The following is a 24,497-nucleotide window of genomic DNA, read 5'->3' on the forward strand; positions in this document are numbered from 1 at the left end:
AGATGAAGGTAGTCAGTATTCAAAGGAAAAAAATCTTTAGGCTCAATCAAGAAGAACAAAAAAAAAAATGCAGCCAGGCACAGTGATACGTGCCTGTAGTCCCAGCTACTTGGGAGGCTAAGGCAGGAGGATCACTTGAGCTCAGGAGTTGGAGGCTACAGTGAACTGTGATCACTTTTGTGAACAGCCACTGTACTTCAGCCTGGGCAACACAGTGAGACCCCCATCTCTTAAAAAAAAATTAAAATAATAAAAAATTTTAAATGCAATTCAAAACAAGTTTCCATTTGCAACCATCAGTTTGACAAAAATGGGAAGGAGCAGTGAATCCAGTGTTACTGGTAGTTGAGGGGAAGGGCACTCATACTGGAGGTGAATTTTTGTAGCGGGTCTGAAGTTTTCTGTAGGCCTGCTCTTGAGTCAGGTTTTCCATTTAGAATTGCACACACGATTAGGCTGTGAGTCACATCTAAGTTTATGGCCAGAGGACAGGAAGTAGAACTTCAAAAGTCCCCTTTTCCCACCAGCTTCATCAGAATCAAAGTGTAAAGAAGATTGTTAATGGAACCTGGGTGGGATTTCCTGTTTCTATTCAGACTGGCAGAACTGAGGATTCTATTCTGAAAAGATAAACTTTTTTTTTTTTTTTTTTGGAAACAAATTTAAACTTACAGAAAAATTACAAAAAAAATAAAAATAGGTCCAGGCATGGTGGCTCATACCTGTAATCCCAGCACTTTGGGAGGCTGAGGTGGGTGGATCACTTGAGGTCAAGAGTTTGAGACCAGCCTGGCCAACATGGGAAACTGCATCTCTACTAAAAGTACTAAAATTATCTGGGCGTGGTGGATATAATTCCAGTTACTTGGTAGGCTGAGGCAGGAGAATCGCTTGAACCCAGGAGGCGGAGGTTGCAGTGAGCTGAGATCGTGCCACTACACTCTGGCCTGGGAAACAGAGTGAGACTCCATCTCAAAATTAAAAAAAAGTAATAAAAATAAAAATAGTACAGACACATACACCCTTACCCAGATTCACCTGTTAATATTAATATTTTGCCCATTGCTTATCCTTTGTGCAGTCTCTGTATCCATAAATGCACATACTCCCACATATTTGAAATAGGATATATTGTAAAAGTGACTTTTACAAAGCCAGAAAGATCTTTTTGTTGCCTTAATTGGTAGAATACCTCCCTGCAGCACCATGAGAAAATGAGTATTCCTGGTTCAGGGCCTTGAAAAAAAGATATCCATTATTCAGCTAACCTAAAAATTAGGAAACTATTTTGTAATCTTTATTCCTCAAAGACATTAAGCAAAATAGGATGAATTATTTTGCTAGCTTATTTTGCTAGCTGGTTATGTGGGCTGTGTCTCTAGCTTGGGGTCTGGCAGGCAGGTGATGTATCTCTAATCTGGAAGTGGTGGGAGAGAGGCATTGGGCGGAGAAACATCGCAGGGCCCTCTGCCACGACCCTCCTCCTGCTCTGTGGCTTCTCAGAGATGTAGGTTGATTGTTGGAACCAAAATTGTTCCATACGGGCTCCCTGAGGAGTCTTCCATTCAGTCGCTTTTCATTGTACTTAGCTGAGCACCTGTTCCATGCCAGGTGAGTTTCTCCACGCAGAGAACTGGAGTCCACCAGGAACTCTGCCTGCAGGAAATGTCATTTCCTCCTCTCTGTCCCTTCTGCCTGCCTCCTGGGAAAACTAAGACCCCAGGATTAGAGAAGGCAGCATCAAAGAAGAAAACAGGCTGAGCCTTGGAGGGAGGAGGGAAGGAAGGAGCTGTGGTAAAAAGGAAGGAAGGAAGGAAGGGAGGGAGGGAGGGAGGAAGGAGCGAGCTATGGATAAAGCTGACTGGGGAAGAAAGGGAGGGAGGGAGGAAGAAAGGAGGGGAATGAGGAAGGGAGGAAGGGAGAAAGGGAAAGAAGGGAGGGAGAAAGGGAAGGAAGGGAGGGAGGAAGGGAGGAGTAAGCTGTGGTAAAAAGCTGACTGGGGCCTTTAGGGGATCTGGGGAAACCAAGAGACTTAGCCTGGCAGTCAGTTTTGAGGTCCCCTGGACTGCACAGCTGAACAGAACAGAATCAGAGCATCTTGGGTTTAGTAAAGGAATGAGCCCAGGCAAAGAATTTAAATTGTGAACATTTTTAGTGGGTGCGTGCCAGAAGGAGAGAGAGGCAGCTCTCCAGCAAGAGGAGGCAGGTGGGAAGTGGTGATAAGGTGAGGACCTGGGCCAGAGTGACAAATTGAGAATGGAAAGGGAGCTTATTTAATAACAGGTAGCCCTGGTGACCCCAGACACAGAGTGGGATGAGGGAGAGGAGGAATCCCAGCCAGCTAAAATTTTGAGACTAGTTCAGATATCTGGGATGAACCTGAGGGTTTAGTAACCAGAGGATATTTGGGAGTGGCGCTAGGAAAGGAATCTGAAAAGATGGCTTTAGAGTAGAACTGTTTGCCAAGGAATAGAAAAAGGGGAGAAAAGAAATGAAGTGCAAGGAGAAATGTGAGGATACAGAAAAGGGTGCTCAGAGCTAAAAACTGTGCAGTGGCCATTAGTTTGCTGGCAGAGAAATTCAAGGGGCAGTAGGAGGTTCTACTCCCTTCAGCCTTGCAAAATACTTCTGGGCAGGGTGGGGCCTAGTAAACTTGGAAGCCCCCTAGTCTGAGGGGCTCTTTGTTTTTTTGTTTGTTTGAGACGGAGTCCCGCTCTGTCGCCCAGGCTGGAGTGCACTGGCGCAATCTCAGCTCACTCCAAGCTCCGCCTGTGGGATTCACGCCGTTCTCCTGCCTCAGCCTCCTGAGTAGCTGGGACTACAGGTGCCCGCCACCTCGCCTGGCTAACTTTTTGTATTTTTAGTAAAGACAGGGTTTCACCGTGTTAGCCAGGATGGTCTTGACCTCCTGACCTTGTGATCCGCCTGCCTCAGCCTCCCAAAGTGCTGGGATTACAGGCGTGAGCCACTGTGCCCGTGAGCCACTGCGCCTGGCCTGATGGGCTCTTTGAAAATGTAAATTGCTCACTGGATACCAAGTGGGAAACCCCATGGCATATCTTCCAATTTAATTACTAAAGACCTAAAAACAGTCCCTGGAGCATAAATGATAGCTATTATTATTACTTTACCCAGCTGGGAAGCACAGGTGTCTGGGAGGAATGAGGGCTGCTTGCTCCTGTAAAAACTGAGTCAAAGGTGCAGACCTGGTGAGGTGTGTTGGAGGCCAGTACTAGCCATTCATCATTGTGAAGGCTGTGAAGAATTTGGGACCATAGGCTGAAATGTCAGGCTGTACAATTCTAGACTCTCATTTCTGCCTGCTATTTATTTTGACCTCTCCTTTTGTTCCCCAAAGTTGTTATCAGTGAAACCCTTAAATGAACCAAGGTAACGTGTGCTTATTATCTTGGGGGCAGCAGCAGGGAGATAGCAGCACCTTGGTCCCATCCTGTAGCTGGTTGCAGGGCAGTTCCCTGGAAGGCAGTGGGTGGGGGTGGCTGCCTACAGGGAGGACATGCAGCCTGGTTGCCCTGGAGCCGGAGCTGAGGGGCATTTGAAAGGGAGGGGAAAAAGAAGCAGAAAGGTGGCCGGGCGCGGTGGCTCACGCCTGTTTTAATCCCAGCACTTTGGGAGGCGGAGGTGGGTGGATCACTTGAGATCAGGAGTTCAAGACCAGCCTGGCCAACATGGTGAAACCCCATCTCTACTAAAGCTACAAAAATTAGATGGGCGTGGTGGCGGGCACCTGTAATCCCAACTACTCAGGAGGTTGAGGCAGGAGAATCACTTAAACCTGGGAGGTGGAGGCTGCAGTGAGCTAAGACCGTGCCACTGCACTCTAGCCTGGGCAACAGAACAAGACTCTGTCTCAGTAAAAAAAAGAAATGCAGAAAGACTTCTGAGGTTTGCTGACTCAGTTCCCTGTGCTGAGGTGCCAGCAAAGAGGATGAGGCCTGAGAAAGGGTAATAGGACTTGGCAGTGAGGGTGTCATTAGGGACCTTTGAGAAATAGAAATTGTTTTCTCCTGAAATATGGTGCAGAAATATACAACATTGCCTCTGAATGTATTCTAAACAGTTGTGCCTCATTCTGTGCTACAAATGTGTCCTAGAAAATTGTGGTGATATTTTTAAACATGTACAGGAGGCCACTGAGTCTTCTTTGTATACCATTTATATATATGACTTACTACACTAAATAATATCCAGAGTATACATCAAGTGGCGTTTTGTTAGAATTGTCTCATTGGAGTGCCCTGTGTTTACTTCATAGACAGTGCAGTTGTTTACAACAGGAAGTCAGACTTAGGACCAACATGGGCCATCTCAGTGAAGAGGTTTTTTTGCTATGCAGGGTCATCACCAATTAAGTAGGTAGGCTTGTGGGAAATTGTGGTATCATGATTTTATTTAAAACATGGATGGAGATTATTTGGGGAAAGGAAAACGCAATCATAGGTCAACACGGAGTGCTGCACAGACTTGAGGAATGAATGCAGCCTGCGGCATGCCTCATCCCCTCAGGTGAGGGCCTTCGGGAAGATGGCATATTTTCTGGTGTTGAGAATGGTGATTATCCTAAAGAGACCCTCATTGTCTGCACACAGGTCAGGGCCCTTTGAAGTACGAGCAGACCTTGAGGAGTCCATGGAATTTGTGGATCCCGGAGTTGCTGGAGAATCAGATGAGAGCGGAGACGAGCGCATCAGCGATGAAGAAACCGACCTGGGCACAGACTGGGAGAACCTGCCTAGTCCCCGGTTTTGTGATATCCCTTCCCAGTCCGTGGAAGTCTCCCAGAGTCAGAGCACCCAGGCATCCCCACCCATCGCAAGCAGCAGTGCAGGTGGGATGATCTCCTCTGCAGCAGCCTCGGTGACCTCCTGGTTTAAAGCTTACACTGGACACCGTTAATGAGCATGGACCAAAACATGCCAAATCTGCATCAAGAAAGTTCTTCTCCCACTACACTCTAGTAAACATTATCTGTTTAAGTTAAGATAGTGCCTGGAACAAAGGTTAAAGTGTTTCTTTTTTTTTAAGCAGGGAGACAAACATTTCTATTTGTCAAGTAGCTTGTGATGGTGACCAATATGCTTATGATATTTAATAGAACAGGGGTTGAAGGTCTTTCTGCCCAGACCAGTGTTGGTGGAAGGAGGACCTGTGCGTGTGGCCAGTTCTGCCAAGGAAGCAATTGATTTGGGTTTCCTCTGGGCCCAGGCCACCGGGCCCACGGACCTAGGTCAGTGTGCTGGTCCTTGCGGTGCTGAGACTGTTCCTGACACTAAGTTTTAGGGGTTGGTTGAATCACAAGAGGTGATTCTTGATGATTAGGACATGAAAGATAAAAGCTCTTTAATAAAGAGTTTTTCTGCCATTGATTTTTTGTACGGAGAAGCAGCAGGCAATTTGAAATGATTTCTTTATAATTTGGTCCTTTAATTTTGTTTGGGAGGGGTGAGTTACACGTATTTCATTCATGCTGCTCTGTCGTAGTTTGTCAGACATTCCTGTTTTTCTTTACCCCACACACCAAAGAAAATGAAAGTCTTTTTCTTTAGGACCCACATCCATAAATGGAAGAAATCCTGGCTGCAATAATGTCCTAGAGAGGTTTTAACTATTTTCTTGTATTCTGAGGGGAATTAAGCCTATTCTTACCTAGTTGATTGAAGTCCTGCCATCTACACTATGAGCATTTTGAAATTGAACTTATCTTCTCTGGGTGAAAATAAGTCATGAAGGTCATTCCCTTATGAAAGCTCAGTGCCTGCCTGGGCACAGGGGAAAAGCCACTTAGTTCAGTGGCCTCTGGTCATTCTTGTGGTGTCCAGTTTCTTTCTATGGGATTGAGTAGGTGGCAGGTGTTTTCAGGGGAAACCATCCTGCTTGTTTCCCTGAACTCTTTGTTGCTTTGAGGACACAGCTTTGCTCAGAAATGTAGTGCAGATCCTTACGACTGATGCTGCTCTGCTCTGTTCTGGGGAAAGCACAATATAAACAATTTCCCAGCTGGGCACGGTGGCTCACGCCTGTAATCTCAGCACTTTGGGAGGCCAAGGCGGGCGGATCACCTGAGGTCAGGAGTTCGAGACCAGCCTGGCCAACATGGTGAAACCCCGTTTCTACTAAAAATACAAAAAATTACCGGGTGTGGTGGCACACTCCTGTAATCTCAGCTACTTGGGAGGCTGCGGCAGAATGGCTTGAACCAGAAGGCAGAGGTTACAGTGAGCTGAGATGGTGCCATTGCACTCCAGCTTGGTCAACGAGAGCGAAACTCCATCTCAAAAGGATTTCCCTCACCAGGAGATCATTTTCAGGTCATGTGTCTTATCATTCTTTTAGTGACAATCTTACAGGAAAACTATAATGAGAGAGGCATTATGTACAAATATGTAAGTAGTTTTTTATTTGTAATAATTGCAAAAAAAAAAAAAAATCCTGTGTAACAGCTACCAAAAGAAATCCTATGGAAGATTCCTAACAGGCATTAGTACCATATCGTATGTGATTGGCATGATAGCACCTCAGATAAATCATTCAGAGGTTTGCCATGCCCGCTTCTTTTCTCATCATCATAATTATAGTTGATTCTTTGCCTCCAAGTCCGAGGTGCTATATAGCTTTTGCTAATGGTATATTTGGTGTTTGGTATAGTTTTGGGTAGAGTTACAAAAGGGAGTTTATTTCTATCCGGTAGTCACAAATTCCTTGGCGCTATGAATTTTCCATGAAAGGAAGAAGCAGGCTTTTCTCGTTGTGGGTGTTTTTTTTTGTTTGTTTGTTTGTTTTGAAGACGGAGTCCGGCTCAGCTGCCCAGGCTGGAGTGCAGTGGTGCCATCTCGGCTCACTGCAACCACCATTTCCTGGGTTCAAGCAATTCTCCCATCTCAACCTCCCGAGTCACTGGGATTATAGGCACCCGCCATTATGCCCAGCTAATTTTTGTATTTTAGTAGAGACGGGGGTTTCACCATGTTGGCCAGGCTGGTCTTGAACTCCTGACTTCAGGTGATCCGCTTGCCTCGGCCTCCCAAAGTGCTAGGATTACAGACATGAGCCACCATGCCCGGCCCCTTGTGGGTTCTTTAACACTGCTGGGATCTCTGTTTTAAGTGCTCAGCTTCATGATTGCTGGCCTTCCATTTTCCCATCTAGTTCTGGAGTTCATAGAGAGTGAAGATGGTGGATTTGAACAGATACCAAATAAACACAATCTTGTAAGAGTTGTCTAGCTACTTAAAACCCTCAGAAGAACTTAGTCTCACCAGTTGTAAGAGTGGGATTTGGAGCTTGGTGATGGAGATTGACTTCAGCTGAGAGATGCGCAATCGTAGTGGTTTTCTTAAGCCTCTTATGAAACCATGAATGTGAGATGAAGCTAAAGAATAGAATCCAGAGATCACAAACTCATCTAGAGTACTTCAACAAAATTTACAAACATGTGGGAACTTTAGGGATAGGATATATTTTGTTGTTGTTAATATCAACTAGAGGCACTTTATGTAGGGTTAAGTGATCAAACCCTTTTGTGGTTTTGAACACCAACATACTGGCTTACACTGCTGAAATATTTTGGGTTTCATTATTTTGCACTGGATCCACCCTGTAAATACTCTTAAGTATACATTTCAACCACTGTTTTTTCTACTCTTTTTGCTGCTCATTAAAATCTTTCATGTAGGTGCCAGAACCATATGTAAACAGCTTTTTTAAAAATTGAAGCTGGTATTTTTTTTAAACAAAAAGCCATAGAACTGGGTCATGTTTTCCATTTTAAAATGATTTATTGAAACAAGGTAATACTAATAAAAACCCACAGGCACCAAACAGGCTGCTTAAAATGGTCTGTTAAAGACATTTTTTGCTAATGGAATATAACTAAGAAAAGTTTTGCACATCTGTAAGGGGGAAAAACAGTATCTCACCATTGGGTAGAGTGGACGGGACTCATGTAAGGACTCACGTAATTTGGGGAAGAGCATTCAGTGGCATGCTGTTAGAGGACTAGTGTCCGAGGATCTCACAGTATCATACTGCAGGAACTCCCCATTGCTCTGCAACTTCTAAACCAGTTTGAGTCATACAAATGTTTTCTAAACTTTTATTGTATTACTGCAATAAATCTTTTAACTGTACTTTGCTAATGTGTATGTCTTTTTCAAACTCTGTTCATTTCCACTGCTACATTAAGGGTAGCAAGAATGAGATTGAACCCTTTACAAATTATAGAAGTTTGTAGAATGTTTTTGCCAGGTAAGAAGAAACGTTAATATGTTTTTTAAAATGACGGATCATGGTGGTATTAATAATCTCTCCCAAGCTGAGAAGCTGGTTGCATGCTTTCCCTAAAGACGTGTTTTTCTTTGGTCGCCATCATTTGATGCATGTGACCTAGAATGACCTGGTTTTGTGCAACAGACCCCCGGGGGAGGGGGCCTCTAGGATGCCCACATGGAACCTGCCCAGACTTTCTTCAGGACAAGAGGAAAAGGGAAATGTTAGAGGGAGCCACTCAGAGGCCTGAGTAGCTTTGGAGGAGCCCTCCCCGACCCAACACCCCTTATCTTTTATAACTGATTTCTCCCAGGTGGGTAGTCGGTGGTGCCCTTCAGATTAGATTATTGGAGAGAAGGACCACCTGCAGGTGGTGGAGAGACACCAAGAGTGACTGCTGTGGAAGAGCCAGGCCAGCCAGGATACCCCCAGGAGCTATTGCCATGGTCACACTGCCCCTTTATCTGGAACAAAAGGCTGGCAGGCAACAGGAGGAAATAAGCAAGGAAACGGAAGGGTTCTCGAACAGCGTCTGTGCTTCGGTGGCACTGTCCTTCAGTCCTTCCAGGCAGCAGTTTAAAGTGTGCTCCCATCTGGTGTTTAGAAGGAGCTCTCTCCATCCCGAGTTACATCATGATTGATGCAGGAATCAGATTGAAACAGATTGGGAGGAATTAAGGCTAACTTTGTCATTGGTAGTGGGGAGATTATTTCAAAGTTGCATCAATAAAATGTACCAAAAAACTTGAAACTGGACTCTTGGGCAAGCCATCCGCACCTCAGCCTTGAAACTCTCAATGAGGAAAACCACCACCAGCTGACCTGGTGAGAAAATACACTGGAAAGAGTTCACAATCTGTTTAGATAGTTGAAGTGAATTTTTTTAGGGCTGGGCACAGTGGTTCATGCCCGTAATCCCAGCACTTTAGGAGGCCAAAGGCAGGATTGGTTGAGTTCAGGAGTTCGAGGCCAACCTGCGCACCATAGCGGGACCCCATTTCTTTTTTTTTTCTTTTTGAGATGGAGTCTTGCTCTGTCGCTCACTGCAAGCTCCACCTCCCAGGTTCATGCCATTCTGTCTCAGCCTTCCAAGTAGCTGGGACTGCAGGCGTCCACCACCATGCCTGGCTTTTTTTTATTTTTTACTTTTTTGTTTTTTTTTTTTAGTAGAGGTGGGGTTTCACCGTGTTAGCCAGGATGGTCTCGATCTCCTGACCTCCTGATCTGCCTGCCTCGGCCTCCCAAAGTGCTGGGATTACAGGCGTGAGCCACCACGCCCAGCTGGTGAGACCCCATTTCTACAAAAATTTAAAAATTAGCCAGGCGTAGTGATGTGCATCTGTGGTCCCAGCTACTCAGGAGGTTGAGCTGGGATGAGTCTGGGATGTTGAGGCTGCAGTGAGCTGTGATTGTACACTCACTGGGTGACAGAGTGAGACGTTGTCTCAAAAAAAAGCCGGGCGCAGTGGTTCACACCTGTAATCCCAGCACTTTGGGAAGCGGAGATGGGCAGATCACCTGAGGTCAGGAGTTCGAAACCAGCCTGGCCAACATGGCAAAACCCCATCTCTACTAAAAAGACAAAAGAAAATTAGCCAGGTGTGGTGGTGCATGCCTGTAATCCCAGCTACTCAAGAGGCTGAGGTGGGAGAATCGCATGAAACTAGGAGGCGGAGGTTGCAGTGAGCCGAGATCGTGCCACTGCACGCCAGCCTGAGCAACAGAGCAAGACCATCTCAAAACAACAACAACAAAATCCCCCAGAAACCACCAGTGGGATAATCTTTCCTCCAAGAAAGAGGATAGTAAACTAACAAGAGTTACATCAATGACTTCTTTGTCGTGCCTTTTGTAGGGAGGAGTGAGAGAGACTTTGGTGGTGGGAGGGATCTAAAAGAGCCTTTGAATGAATGCTCCCCTTTAAAAAGTGAGAAAATTAGCAAGGTGTGGTGGCTCACACCTGTAATCCCAGCACTTTGGGAGGCTGAGGCAGGCAGATCACCTGAGGTCAGGAGTTCAAGACCAGTCTGACCAACATGGAGAAACTTGGTCTCCACTAAAAATACAAAATTAGCTGGGAGTGATGGCGCATGCCTGTAATCTCAGCTACTCAGGAGGCTATGGCAGGAGAATCGCTTGAACCCGGGAGGCAGAGGTTGCAACAAGCCGAGATCAAGATCACACCATTGCACTCCAGCCTGTGCAACAAGAGTGAAACTCTGTCTCAAAAAAAAAAAAAAGAAAATTGGCAGAAGGTATTTGATGACACTAGTTAAGTGTTGAAAATGGGCTAGAGCCAGTTGAGTAAAAAAAAAACTCAGAGGCATTAAGAAGCAGTGTCCAATCTTTTGGTGTCTGTGGGCCACATTGGAAGAATTGTCTTGGGCCACACATAAAATACAGTAATAATAGCTGATGAGCTATTTTTAAAAATTGCAAAAAATCTCATGATGTTCTAAGGAAGTTTACAAATTTGTGTTGGGCCATATTCAAGGCCATCCTGGGCCGCATGCAACTCATGGGCCATGAGTTGGACAAGCTTGCATTAAAGAGTCTTGTGGGCTGGGGAGACGAAGGTGAGTGGATCACCTGAGGTCAGGAGTTTGAGACCAGCCTGACCAACATGGTGAAACCACATCTTTACTAAAAATACAAAAATTAGCCGGGTGTGGTGGTGGGCACCTGTAATCCCAGCTACTCGGGAAGCTGAGATGGGAAGATCATGTAAACCCGCGAGGCTGAGGTTGGAGTGAGCCAAGATCATGCCACTGCACTCCAGCCTGGATGAAAGAGCAGACTCCATCTCAAAAAAAGAAAAGGCCAGGCTTCGTGGCTCATGCCTTTAATCCCAGCACTTTGGGAGGCCAAGGTGGGTGGATCACCTGAGCTCAGGAGTTCAAGACCAGTCTGGCCAACATGGTGAAACCCCGTCTCAAACTAGAAATACAAAAAAAAGAAAAAATTAGCCAGCAGTGGTGGTGCGTGCCTGTAATCCCAGCTACTCAGGAGTCTGAGGCGGGAAAATCACTTGAAACCAGGAGGCAGAGGTTGCAGTGAGCTGAGATTGTGCCATTACACTCCAGCCTGGGCAACAAGAGTGAAACTGTCTTTAAATAAATAAATAATTAATTTAAAAAATAAAAAAAAAGAGAAAAGAAAGAAAGGGTCCTGGGGCTTTGATACCTCCAGATCTATATCAGATTGTTCCTGACCTCGCCTTCCCTTTGGGTGTGACATTTTAGCATTTACTGTATGGCTTCAGAAGACACCTGGATTTTGAGGAAAGAATTTTCCTACGCTTTCCAGCAGCTTACTTCCCTAATTAAAAAAAGAAAAAAATTGTCAAGACAGCATTTCTGGAGCGTAAGTATGTTGCTCTCAATTTGGAATGAAAGTGCCAAGTGGTTTGATGGTAGATGGAATAGAGAGACCTCCCAACCCAAGGCTGATGAAAGAATGATAGGAGCAGAGAGTAACTTCTGTGGTCAGCAGTTTCACAGTTGCATTCAAAATAAAGAGGACCAAGTCTAGTATCCACAGGAGGAAATAACTGTTTTCTGGTTCAGGGGCTGTTGGTACTGGCTTAAAGGAGTTCTGCTACTCCTTTGCGACATTTTACATTCTTTTTGCCTTAATCCAGGCATACCTTGTTTTATTGTGCTTTGCTTTGTCGCACCTCTCAGTGGGTTTTTTACAAATTGTGATAACTGCGTTGAGCAAGTCATCAGTGCCATTTTTCCAACGGCATGTGCCCACTTCATCATGTCTGACATTTTGGTAATTCTCACAATATTTCAAATCTCTTCACTGTATCTGTTATGGTGATCAGTGATCTTTGATGTTACTGTTGTAATTATTTTGGGGGTCCATGGTCTGTCTGTATAAGAGAGCAAACTTAATAAACGTGTGTATTCTGACCGCTTCACCGACCTCCTGTTCCCTCATTTCCCTTTTTTCAGGCCTCCTTATTCCCTGAGACACAACAATATTGAAATTGGGCCTAATTAATAGCCCTACAGAGGCCTCTAAGTGTTCAAATGAAAGAGTTCCGTGTCTCTCACTTTAAATCAGAAGCTAGAAATGATTAAGCTTAGTAAGGAAGGCATGTCAAAAGCCGACAGGCTGAAAGCTAGATCTCTTGTGCCAAACAGCTAAGTTGTGAACGCAAAGGAAAAGTTCTTGAAAATAATGAAAAATGCTACTCCAGTGAACACACAAATGATTTAAAAAGCACAACAGCCTTATTGCTGATATAGAGAAAGCTTTAGTAGTCTAGATAGATGAAACCAGCCACATTACCTTAAGTCAAAGCCTTACCCAGAACAAGGCTCTATCTCTTTAATTCTATGACGGTTGAGAGAAGTGAGGAAGCTGCAGAAGGAAAGTTGAAAGCTAGCAGAGGTTGGCTCATGAGGTGTAAAAAGCTGTCTCTGTAACATAAAAGTGTAAGAGAAAGCAACAAGTTACCCAGAAGATCTAGCTAAGGTAATCTGTGAAGATAGCTACACTAAACAACAGATTTCCAATAGAGATGAAACAGAATCCTGTTGGAAGAAGATGCCATCTAGGATTTTCACAACTAGAGAGAAGCCAGTGCCTGGCTTCAAAGCTTGGGAAGGACAGGCTGACTCTCTCATTAGGGGCTAATGCAGCTGGTGACTTTCAGTTGAAGCCAGTGTTAATTTACCATTCCAAAAATCCTAGGCCTCTTAAGAATATGCTAAATCTACTCTTCCTGTGCTCTGTAAATGAACAACAAAGCCTGTATAGCACCACATCTGTTTACAGCATGGTTTACAGATTGTTTTAAGCCCACTATTGAGACCTACTGCGCAGAAAAACAGATTCCTTTCAAATTATTACTGCCCATTGACATTGTACCTGGTCATCCAAGAGCTCTGATGGAGATATACAAGGAGATTAATGTTTTCATGCATGGTAACACAACATCCATTCTGCAGCCAATAGCTCAAGGAGTAATTTTGACTTTCAAGTCTTATTTAAGAAATACATTTTGTAAGGCTATAGCTGCTATGGATAGTGATTCTTTTTGATGGATTTGGGCCAAGTCAACTGAAAACCGGGATGGATTCACCATTCTAGATGCCATTAAAAACACTTGTGATTCATGGGAAGAAGAAAAATATCAATTTTTTTTTTTTCTTTTTGAGACGGGATCTCACTCTATCACCCAGGCTGGAGTACAGTGGCATGATCTCGGCTCACTGCAACCTCCACCTCACGGGTTCAAGCAATTCTCCTGCCTCAGCCTCCCAAGTAGCTGGGATTACAGGCACACACCACCATGCCCAACTAATTTTTGTATTTTTAGTAGAGACAGAATTTCACCATGTTGGCCAGGCTGGTCTCAAACTCCTGACCTCAGGTGATCCACCCACCTAGGCCTCCCAAAGTGCTGGGATTACAGATGTGAGCCGCCACGCCCAGCCAAAATATCAACATTAACAGGAGTTTGGCTTAGACTCCTTTCTACTTGCACCTTTAAGTCTAATTTCTACTTTCACCTTCAAGTCTAGCCTCTGGTTGTTTAAAATAAACATCTTGTGTGAAATAGTCAGGCACGGTGGCTCAAGCCTGTAATCCCAGCACTTTGGGAGGCCAAGGCAGAAGAGAGTTTGAGACTACCCTGGCCAACATGGTGAAATCCTGTCTCTACTAAAAATACAAAAATTAGTCAGGTGTGGTGGTGTGCACCTGTAGTCCCAGCTACTTGGGAGGCTGAGGCAAGAGAATCTCTTGAACCCTGGAGGTAGAGGTTACAGTGAGCCAAGATCGCACCACTGCATTCCAGCCTGGGTGACAGAGCAAGACTCCATCTCAAAAAAAAAAAAAAATTGTTTTCCTCACTCTCATCCAGGCTGGATCACAGTAGCATGATCACGGCTCACTGCAACCTCAACGTCCTGGGCTCAAGTGATCTTCTCACCTCAGCACCTCAAGTAGCTGGGACCATTGGCATACACTACCACGCTTTTTTTTTTTTTTTTTTGTAGGGACAAGGTCTCCCTATGTTGCCCAGCCTGGTCTTGAACTCCTGGGCTCAAGCAGCCCTCCCACCTTGGCCTCCCAAAGTGCTGGGATTACTGGCAGAAACAGATGAAATCTACTCCAGATAAAGATGCTACAAACATTGTTGAAATAACAGAGAGGTTTGAGATTTTGAAGGAAGTTATACTGCGGATAAAATGCTATCAAACAGCATCACATGCTACAGAGAACTCTTTGTGAAAGGAAGACTCAATCGATACAGCAACTTCATTGTTGTCTTAAGAAATTGCCATGCCGGGCGCGGTGGCTCAAGCCTGTAATCCCAGCACTTTGGGAGGCCGAGACGGGTGGATCACGAGGTCAGGAGATCGAGACCATCCTGGCTAACCCAGTGAAACCCCGTCTCTACTAAAAAATACAAAAAACTAGCCGGGCGAGGTGGCGGGCGCCTGTAGTCCCAGCTACTCGGGAGGCTGAGGCAGGAGAATGGCATAAACCCGGGAGGCGGAGCTTGCAGTGAGCTGAGATCCGGCCATTGCACTTCAGCCTGGGCGACAGAGCCAGACTCTGTCTCAAAAAAAAAAAAAAAAGAAATTGCCATAGCTACCCCAATCTTCTGCAGCCACCAACCCTGATCAGTTGTCAGCTATCAATATTGAAGCAAACTATCCACCAGCAAAATGAGTATGACTCAGAGCTGATGGTTAGCATGCTTTAAGCAATAAAGCATTCCTTAAAGTATGTACATTGTGTTTTAGACATAATGCTATTGCACACTTAGTACAGTATCACATAAACCAACTTGTATATGCACCAAAAAATTCATGACTTGCTTTATTGCCTTGGTCTGGAACTGTTGGATGGAAGGAATTTTATCTAGAGCCTGGTGAACAGCTTCCCAGGTGTGCATCTAGGGCCTCCTAGGGATCATCAAGTTTTAGGAAATAGATTTCCTTCTTCCACAGGCACAGAGAAGAAAATTTTGCACTGGCCTTTGGGGAGCTGAAGAAGAGCTGGGGGGAGGCTTGTTCTGACATAAAATAGTGACTCTCTCCCTGCTTGAGATGTCCCACAGAAGGCTGTTTCTGGTTCACTTGCCCCTCCAGGTCCATTCCCTCCCCTTCATTCTGCTCACTGCCAGACAGACTGTGCTGGGAGTGCTGCATCGGCAGGCTCCAGGCCCTTTGAGGCTCAAGGTGTTCATTCCCTGGCTCCTTCCCTGCCATGTCTGTTTTCCTTCTTCCCTCCTTCCCATCCCAGCAACTACCCTCCTCCTTCCACCAGACCTGGGAACCATCATCCCAACCACACTCAACCTGTGGTTCTATTACACATATCAGTAGTTCTCAACCCCACGTGCACCTGGAATCACCCGGGAACTCCCACCCCCATTGGTTGATTTAATAGGTCTAGGGTGTGCCCTAAGCATTGAGAATTTTAAAAGCCCCACAGTTGATTCTAATGTGCAGCCACTACCCTGCCCAATACGATCCCCAACCAGGCAGCTGGGGCCTCTGCACTGGCTCCTGCACATTAGAAGGGCCAATCCTTTGGCATTCCTGCCCTGCGCCTCTTCATGGGCAAGGAGTTTGAAGGATCAAGGGGGCAGACACTGTCTCAGACCTTTGTTCCCCTTATAAACCATTACCTAGGCTCCCAGAACCTCAGGACCTCCAGCCCTTCCACAGCTTTGTCCTCCAGACAGATCCCTTCAGCCTGAGAAGTGACTGAGGCATGGCTCAGTAAGAGGGTGGGAGGATGCTGGAGGGGATGTGCTGCAGGAGAGCTCTCTGTGTTCTTGCCATGGGCCCTGCAAATACTGGGGAGGGCTTGTCCCTGTATCTACACCCTTATAATAAATCCTTGAATTTACTCATTTCAAGTGTGCAGCAGTTTCCTTTCAAGATCCTGCACAGAGCAGACTTAGAAATCTGAGGGGCCTAAAGCCAAGACTACTGGAAATGGAAAAGGAAAAGTTCACATGAGAGGTCCCAGCCTAGGCACTGGGGCAGCCAGGTCATCTCTGCTTAGGAGAGAAAATAAGGGCTGGTATAGAAAGGGAATTGCTCAAGACAGGCCACACACCCTGCAGCAGAATCATGCTGGGTTGTCTGTATAGGGGAGGATTGGTGAGGAAGGGCAGAGTGAAGGCCAACAGTTTGGTCCCAGAACAGGGAAGGCTGGGTGGGCCAGGCCTGGCTCCAACCCTACCCTTGAACCAGACTGCAAACACTCAAGTTATGCAAATAGATTAACCTCACAATGGAGAGGGAACAGATACAATTAAATACAACCTTGCTTTCCATTTTACTCATGTTTGGCAATTTATTTTTTAATTTAACTAATTGATTTTGATTTTAGTTTTTTAAGAACTTGATCAACATCTTCATATTTTTTGAGACAGGGTCACTCAAGCTGCAGTGCACTGATACGATCATGGCTCACTGCAGCCTCGACTTCCTAGGCTCAAGCTGTCCTCCTGCGTCAGCCTCCTGAATAGCAAGGGCTACAGGTAATTTATTTTTTGTACAATGACAGGGTCTCACTTTGCTACCCAGCCTGGTCTGAGCTTAATGATTTTTCCACCTCAGCCTCCCAAAGTGCTGGGATTACAGGCATGAGCCACCATGCTGAGCCCTTCATACTTCTTAATAAACAGATCTGTGACTTCAGTACCAGTATGTAAAGTCCACCTTAATTCAAAAAGAACGAGAGGGGGGTCCCAAAAGGAGTTTGTTCTGAGGCCTGTTCTCTGCTCACTGAAGGACACTTGGATGACGGGGCCTCTGGGAGAAAGGGTAAAAGGTTTTGTTCTGCTTTTCAGATAGAGGAACATCACCTGGTACATGGGCTGCTGCCACATAAGGGACTGCCATCTCTGCTTCCATTTCAGTTCTTCCCAGACACTGGCTCTGCTCCCCTAAAACGGTAAGGTCAAACCAACCACCTAGAATGGTGAAGCTCCTTACTATGCTTTTCCTTACATCAGTTTGGTATAAATGCACTGGATGTTACCCAAGGGTTTATAACCACCAAAGTATGCTCTTCCCATGAGGTTGTGCAAACATCAGCTATGGCCACAAATGATAGGCAGGAATGACATGTATGTCAGTTGAGACTGCACATCTCCCACACAGATACTTTGACCAACTCACAAAGATTAAAATATTAGCTTATTTGAGGAAAAATGAGAAAAGAAGCCATCTGATTCCCAGCCTGGGCAACGTGGCAAAACTCTGTCTCCACAAAAAAAAAAGCAGCTGTAGTTGCAGCTGCTTGGAAGACTGAGGCAGGAAGAGCCCTTGAGCCCAAGAGGTAGAGGCTGCAATGAGTCAAGATCATGCCACTGCACTCCAGTCTGAGCGAGAGAAACCCTGTCTCAAAAAACCAGAAACAGCCGGGCGCGATGGCTCATGCCTGTAATCCCAGCACTTTGGGAGGCTAAGTGGCCAAGGTGGGTGGATAACAAGGTCAGGAGTTCAAGACCAGCCTGGCCAATATGGTGAAATCCCATCTCTACTAAAAATACAAAAAAAATTTAGCTGTGCGTGGTGGCCTGTAGTCCCAGCTACTCGGGAGGCTGAGGCAGAAGAATCGCTTGAACCCGGGAGGCTGAGCTTGCAGCAAGCTGAGATCACGCCACCACACTCCAGTCTGGGAGACACAGCAAGACTCCATCTCAAAACAAACCAACCCCACAGATTCCCCAAGTGCCAGACACTGCACAATAGAGAATGCATTTAGACGAAGCATACCCGACATACAGCTAGATAACATCAGCTCTCATTGGTTTAGTCGGTGGTGTACAGAAAAGAACGGCTCACAGTGCAGGCTAATTTCATGTTTTTGAATCAGGCTGTAGCCAAAGGAGGACAAACAGCCAGACTGCTGAGTGAAGAAAGAATGGAGCTATGGAAAACACCCGGGAACACTCACATAAAAATAGTGTCCCCGGCCGGGCGCGGTGGCTCAAGCCTGTAATCCCAGCACTTTGGGAGGCCGAGACGGGCGGATCACGAGGTCAGGAGATCGAGACCATCCTGGCTAACACGGTGAAACCCCGTCTCTACTAAAAACTACAAAAAACTAGCCGGGTGACGTGGCAGCGCCTGTAGTCCCAGCTACCCGGGAGGCTGAGGCAGGAGAATGGCGTGAACCCGGGAGATGGAGCTTGCAGTGAGCTGAGATCCGGCCACAGCACTCCAGCCTGGGTGACAGAGCGAGACTCCGTCTCAAAAAAAAAAAAAAAAAAAAATAGTGTCCCAAGCTGGTCCAAAAAGGTCGGCATGGAGGTACTGACAAGTCCAAGTTAGAAGCGGTGATTGGACAAAACCCAGGAAGGGAACCACTAGGTCATAACATAACCACCGGCTCAGAGTCTGCTGCTATGGGAGCTACTGGTGCTAAGAGCTGAGGTTATTTATACCAGATGCACAATGAGAAGTACTGAGCAAACCCCACATAGCTGCAGTGTGAGTTTCCGCCAAGGAAGCTCCCATGAGACCAGCTGTGGCCAGAGGACAAGGTCCTCCAAGACCCCTTTTACCTACCTGTCAGGTTTCTCATACTAAACAGAAAATTATGGTATGGCCCAGAGCAATCAGGTCCTGGAAGCACCCCTCATATTAAAATGGTCACTTGAGGAATGCATGCATTTTACAGGGTGTGTTGTGTGAGGCACTGTGGGCAAGGCCCTCTGAGTGCAGTGGGTGGGCAAGCTCCACAGTGGTCCCTCGGTATATCTGCAGATGCTAGTCCCTCATGGAAAATGGCTTAGTAGTTGCATATAACCAATGCATAGCTTCCCATTTACTTTAATCACCTCTAGATTGCTTATAATACCTAATGTAAACAGTTGTTATGCTTGTATTGTTTAGGGAATAATGACAAGAAAAAAAAGTATGTATGTTCACTACAGACACAACATTTTTTTCTGAGTATTTTAAATCTGAGGTTGGTTGAATCTGCGATGCAGAACCTACAGATGGGGAGGGCCAAAGATACAGTGACAGAAAAGAAGGGCATATGGTGGCAGATGTGCAGAGGGTGCTGAAAGGCACCCAGCCAAGCAGGGGCATAGGGTCGGGTTCCAAAAGAGGTATCTCCCAAGCACAGAGCCACCAATGTGCTTAGGGTTTGAACAGTCCTCTCATATGGCTGTTTTAACCTGGAGTCATTTGAGAGAGCCTAAAAAAGCAAATGTTAATCTTACCTTGGCCCTTCCTTAGCTTTCAACTCACTCCTTCGTTGGGTCTGGACCATCCACTGGGCAGGGGACAGGTGAACCACTCCAGGGACAAGAGGGAGCAGCTCCCTGACTCCTCTAGTTTCCATGGTTCTGGTTTTTGCTTCAAATGATCAAGTGAGGGCTTGAAGTACGAAGTAGGAGAGAAAAAACTAAGCCAGGTGTATTGAGTCCCTGAAGAAAAGCTGAGGGGGGAGGTTTTCCCTTTTTTGATGGGGGCAGGGGTGCAGTGGGGAGAGGCTAAGGTGCTGGTGCCCACACTGACACGTCATTTCCTTTCTTGAATTCTGTGATCCTACAGCAACGCAGGAAAGCAGGTAGTGCGGCGCTGCCGGAGACATTTTAAAAGTGGGCTCTTTTCAGCAGCTTGGCACTAGAGGGCCCTGAAGAGCAGTGTCTTTCACCTAAGGGGAAAGCTATAGAAATGAAGCCCTGGGAGCGGGTGTCCTCTGATGCCACCTGCTAATCCTCCACCTTTCATGCAGACAGCACTGGGAAACAGGTCCTGCCACACAGTTCAAAACAGATGACTGGCGATTTCTGAGGGACCCAAATACTGCATGCCAACTGGGGCTGGGACATACTTACTGTGCCCTCTGCTCTTGATCACTTTAACCCCTCACGCAGTCACAGCTTTCTGTCCCACATGAAAACCAGATCAAGAGTGACTGACTTGTGAAAACCAACCAAGAGAGTTGTTTATCCAATGTCCATGTTGGGCCAATGTAGAGCCATAGTCAATGTCAGCCATAGCTGACATTTACAGGCAAGTTGTATTCTAGGTCCTTTATGTTGATCTCCTTTAATCCTAATTACGAATCATAACAAACCAATTAAGAAGGTGCTACTGAGATGGCCAATTTAGAGCAAATACAAGGGCAGTAGGACAAACACTGGAAACCTCAGTCAAGGTGACAGCTAGGATTTAAAAGCATTTTCCAATATGCCTCACCTGGGTGAGTCACGAGGAAAAACACTCTTGAAGGAAAAGCTATTCTCAGCCTCCTCTTGATCCCATGTCACAGACAAATATGATGAGCCTGGGGGCTGCAGCCTACCATGTCACCAAGCACATCAGCCCAGCACAGCACCTCCCCTACAGCCACATACCATCCTTCTCCACAGCCTGCAGCCGACACTGGTCGCAAGGCTTTTTGGTGGGTACTCGATTTCAAGCCAGCCTAGTTTTTAGATCTTCCACCCACAGCAGCTTTCTGGGGCCCAACACCTCCCAACCCCACCAGGCACTACACAGCTACAGGCCTGAATAGATCCTTAGTGACTCCCAAATGACGATACCTAGATAAGATGTAAGAATCTCCTAGATAACACATCACCTGAACAGGAAATACAGTGGTTGTGAACAGACAACAAACGGAAGAACTGAAGGGTTGCAATAATTTAAACTTCAATGTTAAGTGAAGATGGCCTCTTCTCTGACAGAAAAAAACATCTCCAATAATTCAAAACAATTAAAAAGAATTCTTACGATTCAATTTACAAGAACCTTCTTCAACACTGCATCAAAACAGAAAAAAATCTTTGCAAAACTTGGGTTCCATTTAAGATGCATGTTTTTATTGAAGTTTTAAAAAAATTTTGTAACCAGACAGGATAAAGTAGACAAGAATGTTATGACCTAACTATATAATATTCTCTCAATGTTGTGGATCACTAAAATATAATGAAGGATTGTTTTCTATGCTAATTTTCAGGTTGTCCAGTTAAACCATTATTTGGTATCCTTTGAGCAGATTAGCCTTTCAACTATTTAGAGTTTCTTCTCAGAAACATTCATATATTATACAGGAAACATTCATAGTTTATTTGGGAAACATTCATATTTTATATAGGATGTACAAATTTAAGACTAGACAATTAAAAAAACACAATTATAGCCGCAACACTATCCTAGCTGCATTGTGATTATGTTGTTCAGTTAGTTGTCCATTATATACAACTGGATTTTAATCGTGCTATTTACAGAGGGGCCAAAGCACTCATCTAAAGGTAAAGGCGCTCAGGTTTAATGTGTACTTTCATAGCCCTATGAAAACACAACCATTATATACACTGTAAACACCACAGGGCATGAAATCCATCTCCAGCCACAAACATCAATCTCACAGGATCAAGCATACGAGGTCTAAGGTGGGGTGCCTGACTTTTCTTTTTAAGAATACTTTTCATCTAAAAGTCCTGCTATTCTTTTCACAGGACACTATTCACTTATTTCAAAGATGGTGCCAGTGGTCAAAACATTTCTCAAACCCCTTTTTGAAGACTACCTGCAGCGTGTCTGCAGTGAACTCTTCTGAATGTCCTAGATGGTGGTGAGTCTTCATCCCTGGAGGATGGGTTTGATTTAGGAAAACAGGCAGAGTTATTCACAAGCAACTGAATCAAACTGTGGGGTACCACCCGGGTTCAAATGTGAGATGCCACTATAAACAACAAGACCAATTTTTCTGTACGGCTCGTAAATTTAGAGTTTAAAAAATGCCTGAGCAATGCGGTCCTGATGAAGTACAGATTCTTCTAGAGTGATGACTCAGGGGGCTACGCTCATTTGAATGGTGTATCTAGGTGTTTTGCAGTTTTAAAAATTGGTCCTTTCGTTGCCTCTCACATGGACTTTAGTATTCCTCTTCAGCTTCAGTCCCTTTTGCTTTCTTATGGATTGCCCGATTAAAGCTGTGGCAGGCAGGAACCCAGTGATTGTCATGAAGCCCCAGCTTACAGCCAGGGAATCCCTTCTGAGACCGGTGGCAGCACATCCAATACCCTGGCCCATAGGGCAATGCCTGGCAATAGGGCTTGGGGTGCCATCGGCACAGGGACACATCCCCTTTCACATACTTTTTCTTGCACTGTTTGCAAGGATCTTCTCTGTAGCGTGGATCTCGAACCCAGCGAGAATCTGCTGGCCTGATATTGTAGTACTCAATGATAAACTTGAAATAGCAGCAGGTACATTTAAGGGCCACTAAACTCTTGGTGGGAAGTAACCTGAAGATTTTTACCATAATGTGGTGGGGCAGAAAAGCCATGTACTGCTGAGGCTCCAAAAGCTGCTGGATTTTAAACCTGGTCTCCAGGAAGTCATGTGACACCTGCTTCTTCCAACTGGATGCCTCAAGCACTGGTAACGTACTTTCCACAGAAGAGGCTGGCGGTACAAATGGCTCAGCAGACCCACTTTTTTCCTCAGATGCACTGTCACCCCCAGCAGCATCTTCAAGCTGGCTGGCCTCTGAAGACTCTCTTGTTGTGCTTTCATTCAACTGCGAACAGTCTGACAAGTGCTGACCAGGTGGCAAAAAAAACAACATCCCTGGGAGTGGGTCTTCACAGGAGTTTAAACTGGAAGGCTGGTCTTTCTCTACCTTGGACACAGTGATACTAATGCACAAAGATTCTTTTCTTCTTTGATCAGGATTGTGGCTAGTAAGCGACACGAGCTCTCTGCTCATACAATCAACAGCATCTGTGGGCAATTCAGAGGCTTGGGAATAGGTATGAGAAGAAAAAGGTAACCCAACGAGTTCATCTGTCATTTCCACATCATACCTGTTGCTGTTTTTCATGGCAGTTTGTGAACCCGGCTCTAACTCTGCACCGTCTATGTGGAAACTCACTCCTGCTGGCAATGGGGGGCAGTCCTGAGAAGCACTGTCCCAGGCCTGGTCCTCTTTAGGAGAACAATGATCAGCCCTTGAGGGGCCACAGTCCACAGATACAGACCCCACAGGATTCACCTGAGTGTCGGGTGCCTCCAAGGCACCTTTCTTTGTTTTGCCTTCATCAGCCTGAGTGCTATTTGCAAGCAAAACTCGGCCCACATTTCGACGAAAGCTGTTATTCCTTGAGAGGCTCCCAGGCTCACGCTGGCCCTGCCGCTTCAGGCACTCAGACTCCAACTTGGCTACCATGTCGAGGACACGGACTGGTTCACTCTGTGGTTCACCAACCTCAAGACTTCCCCTTTCTTCACAAGCTCCTGGGGCAGAATAGGACTCAGTGGCTGCGGGCACACCTCTGGATTGGCCAGAAAACCTCACAATGGCAGGTGAGTTTGTGCAGTTTTTTGAACAGCTAGCTAGCAGAGCACTGGCTCTTTGCTCCAAGAAGGCAACCATCTGTATAACTGACAGAGGCCTCCCAGCATAGACTCCATCCCCACTGTCACTCACATAATGCACAGAACAGTGCTCAATGCCACATGCAAAAGGCTCAGGTTGGTAGCACCTGCTGTTAACTTCCTTCATCCTTTCAACCTGTACCTTGGCTTTTTTAAGATCCCCTGATTTTTTCCTTCTCTTAGTAGCTCTCCCATCAATATCCCAGGAACTTTTTATTTTCATAGATCCTATCCTGTTACTACACTGGTGGGCTGCAAAGAATGCAATTTTTTCCTTGGTATTTCCAGGTTTCACAACAGCCCAGATATCAAGTGGTCCTTCTTCTTCGCCCTGGTGGATCGTTGCAGATGGTGCATTCTTTTTGGTTTTAACATTCAAGCTGCTCTCTACAGGACTCTTCCCACTCATACTGCACAGAACATTTGGAGAAAGGATCCCAAACGGCTTTCGAGATGATGCTTTACCAAGAGAGGCTGAAGGAAAGACACTTGGTGTTATGTGGCTAGCTTTGCATGTTTCATCATTTATAGCCTTTTGGTGGTTCATAGAAGTTCTCTGCGTTTCCCTGCTGACTTCCGGGGGGTGCTCTTTCTTCTGGACCTTCCAATATGGCTTTAGGTGCATAACAAAGCCCCTATAGGAAAGAAATACACATTTGATTCAGAAACCAATTTTGTTTTTAGAAAAAATGTTTTTAAATTTAAGCTCAGATGGTTCTAGCAACTAAGAAAAACATTTTCTACCAGTTCACTAAATCTTTACTAACTCTCTCATGATAGCTAGTTTTTACTGCACGTATCAATAACAAAAAGCAA

At 45.5% G+C, this 24,497-nt stretch overlaps 2 protein-coding genes across 9 annotated transcripts in view; one reads left to right on the forward strand and one right to left on the reverse strand.

Annotated features, from left to right (window-relative positions):
• Positions 1-8,147, forward strand: part of ATG14 (autophagy related 14) — a 47,174-nt gene extending 39,027 nt beyond the window's left edge. The window contains exon 10 of the mRNA XM_033187961.1: positions 4,611-8,147. Within this exon, the coding sequence (XP_033043852.1) occupies positions 4,611-4,917 (307 nt within the window). The 3' untranslated portion in view covers positions 4,918-8,147. The remainder of the gene's footprint in view (positions 1-4,610) is intronic.
• Positions 8,148-21,096: 12,949 nt separating this feature from the next.
• The window catches only part of FBXO34 (F-box protein 34), a 79,419-nt gene continuing 76,018 nt past the window's right edge, over positions 21,097-24,497 (reverse strand). For all 8 annotated transcript variants that reach the window (XM_033187953.1, XM_033187954.1, XM_033187956.1 and 5 more), the window contains one exon: positions 21,097-24,316. In XM_033187953.1, the coding sequence (XP_033043844.1) occupies positions 22,177-24,306 (2,130 nt within the window). In that variant the 5' untranslated portion in view covers positions 24,307-24,316 and the 3' untranslated portion in view covers positions 21,097-22,176. The remainder of the gene's footprint in view (positions 24,317-24,497) is intronic.

This window comes from Trachypithecus francoisi, unplaced genomic scaffold, assembly GCF_009764315.1.
Source record: "Trachypithecus francoisi isolate TF-2019V2 unplaced genomic scaffold, Tfra_2.0 Lachesis_group3, whole genome shotgun sequence".
Taxonomy (NCBI): domain Eukaryota; kingdom Metazoa; phylum Chordata; class Mammalia; order Primates; family Cercopithecidae; genus Trachypithecus; species Trachypithecus francoisi.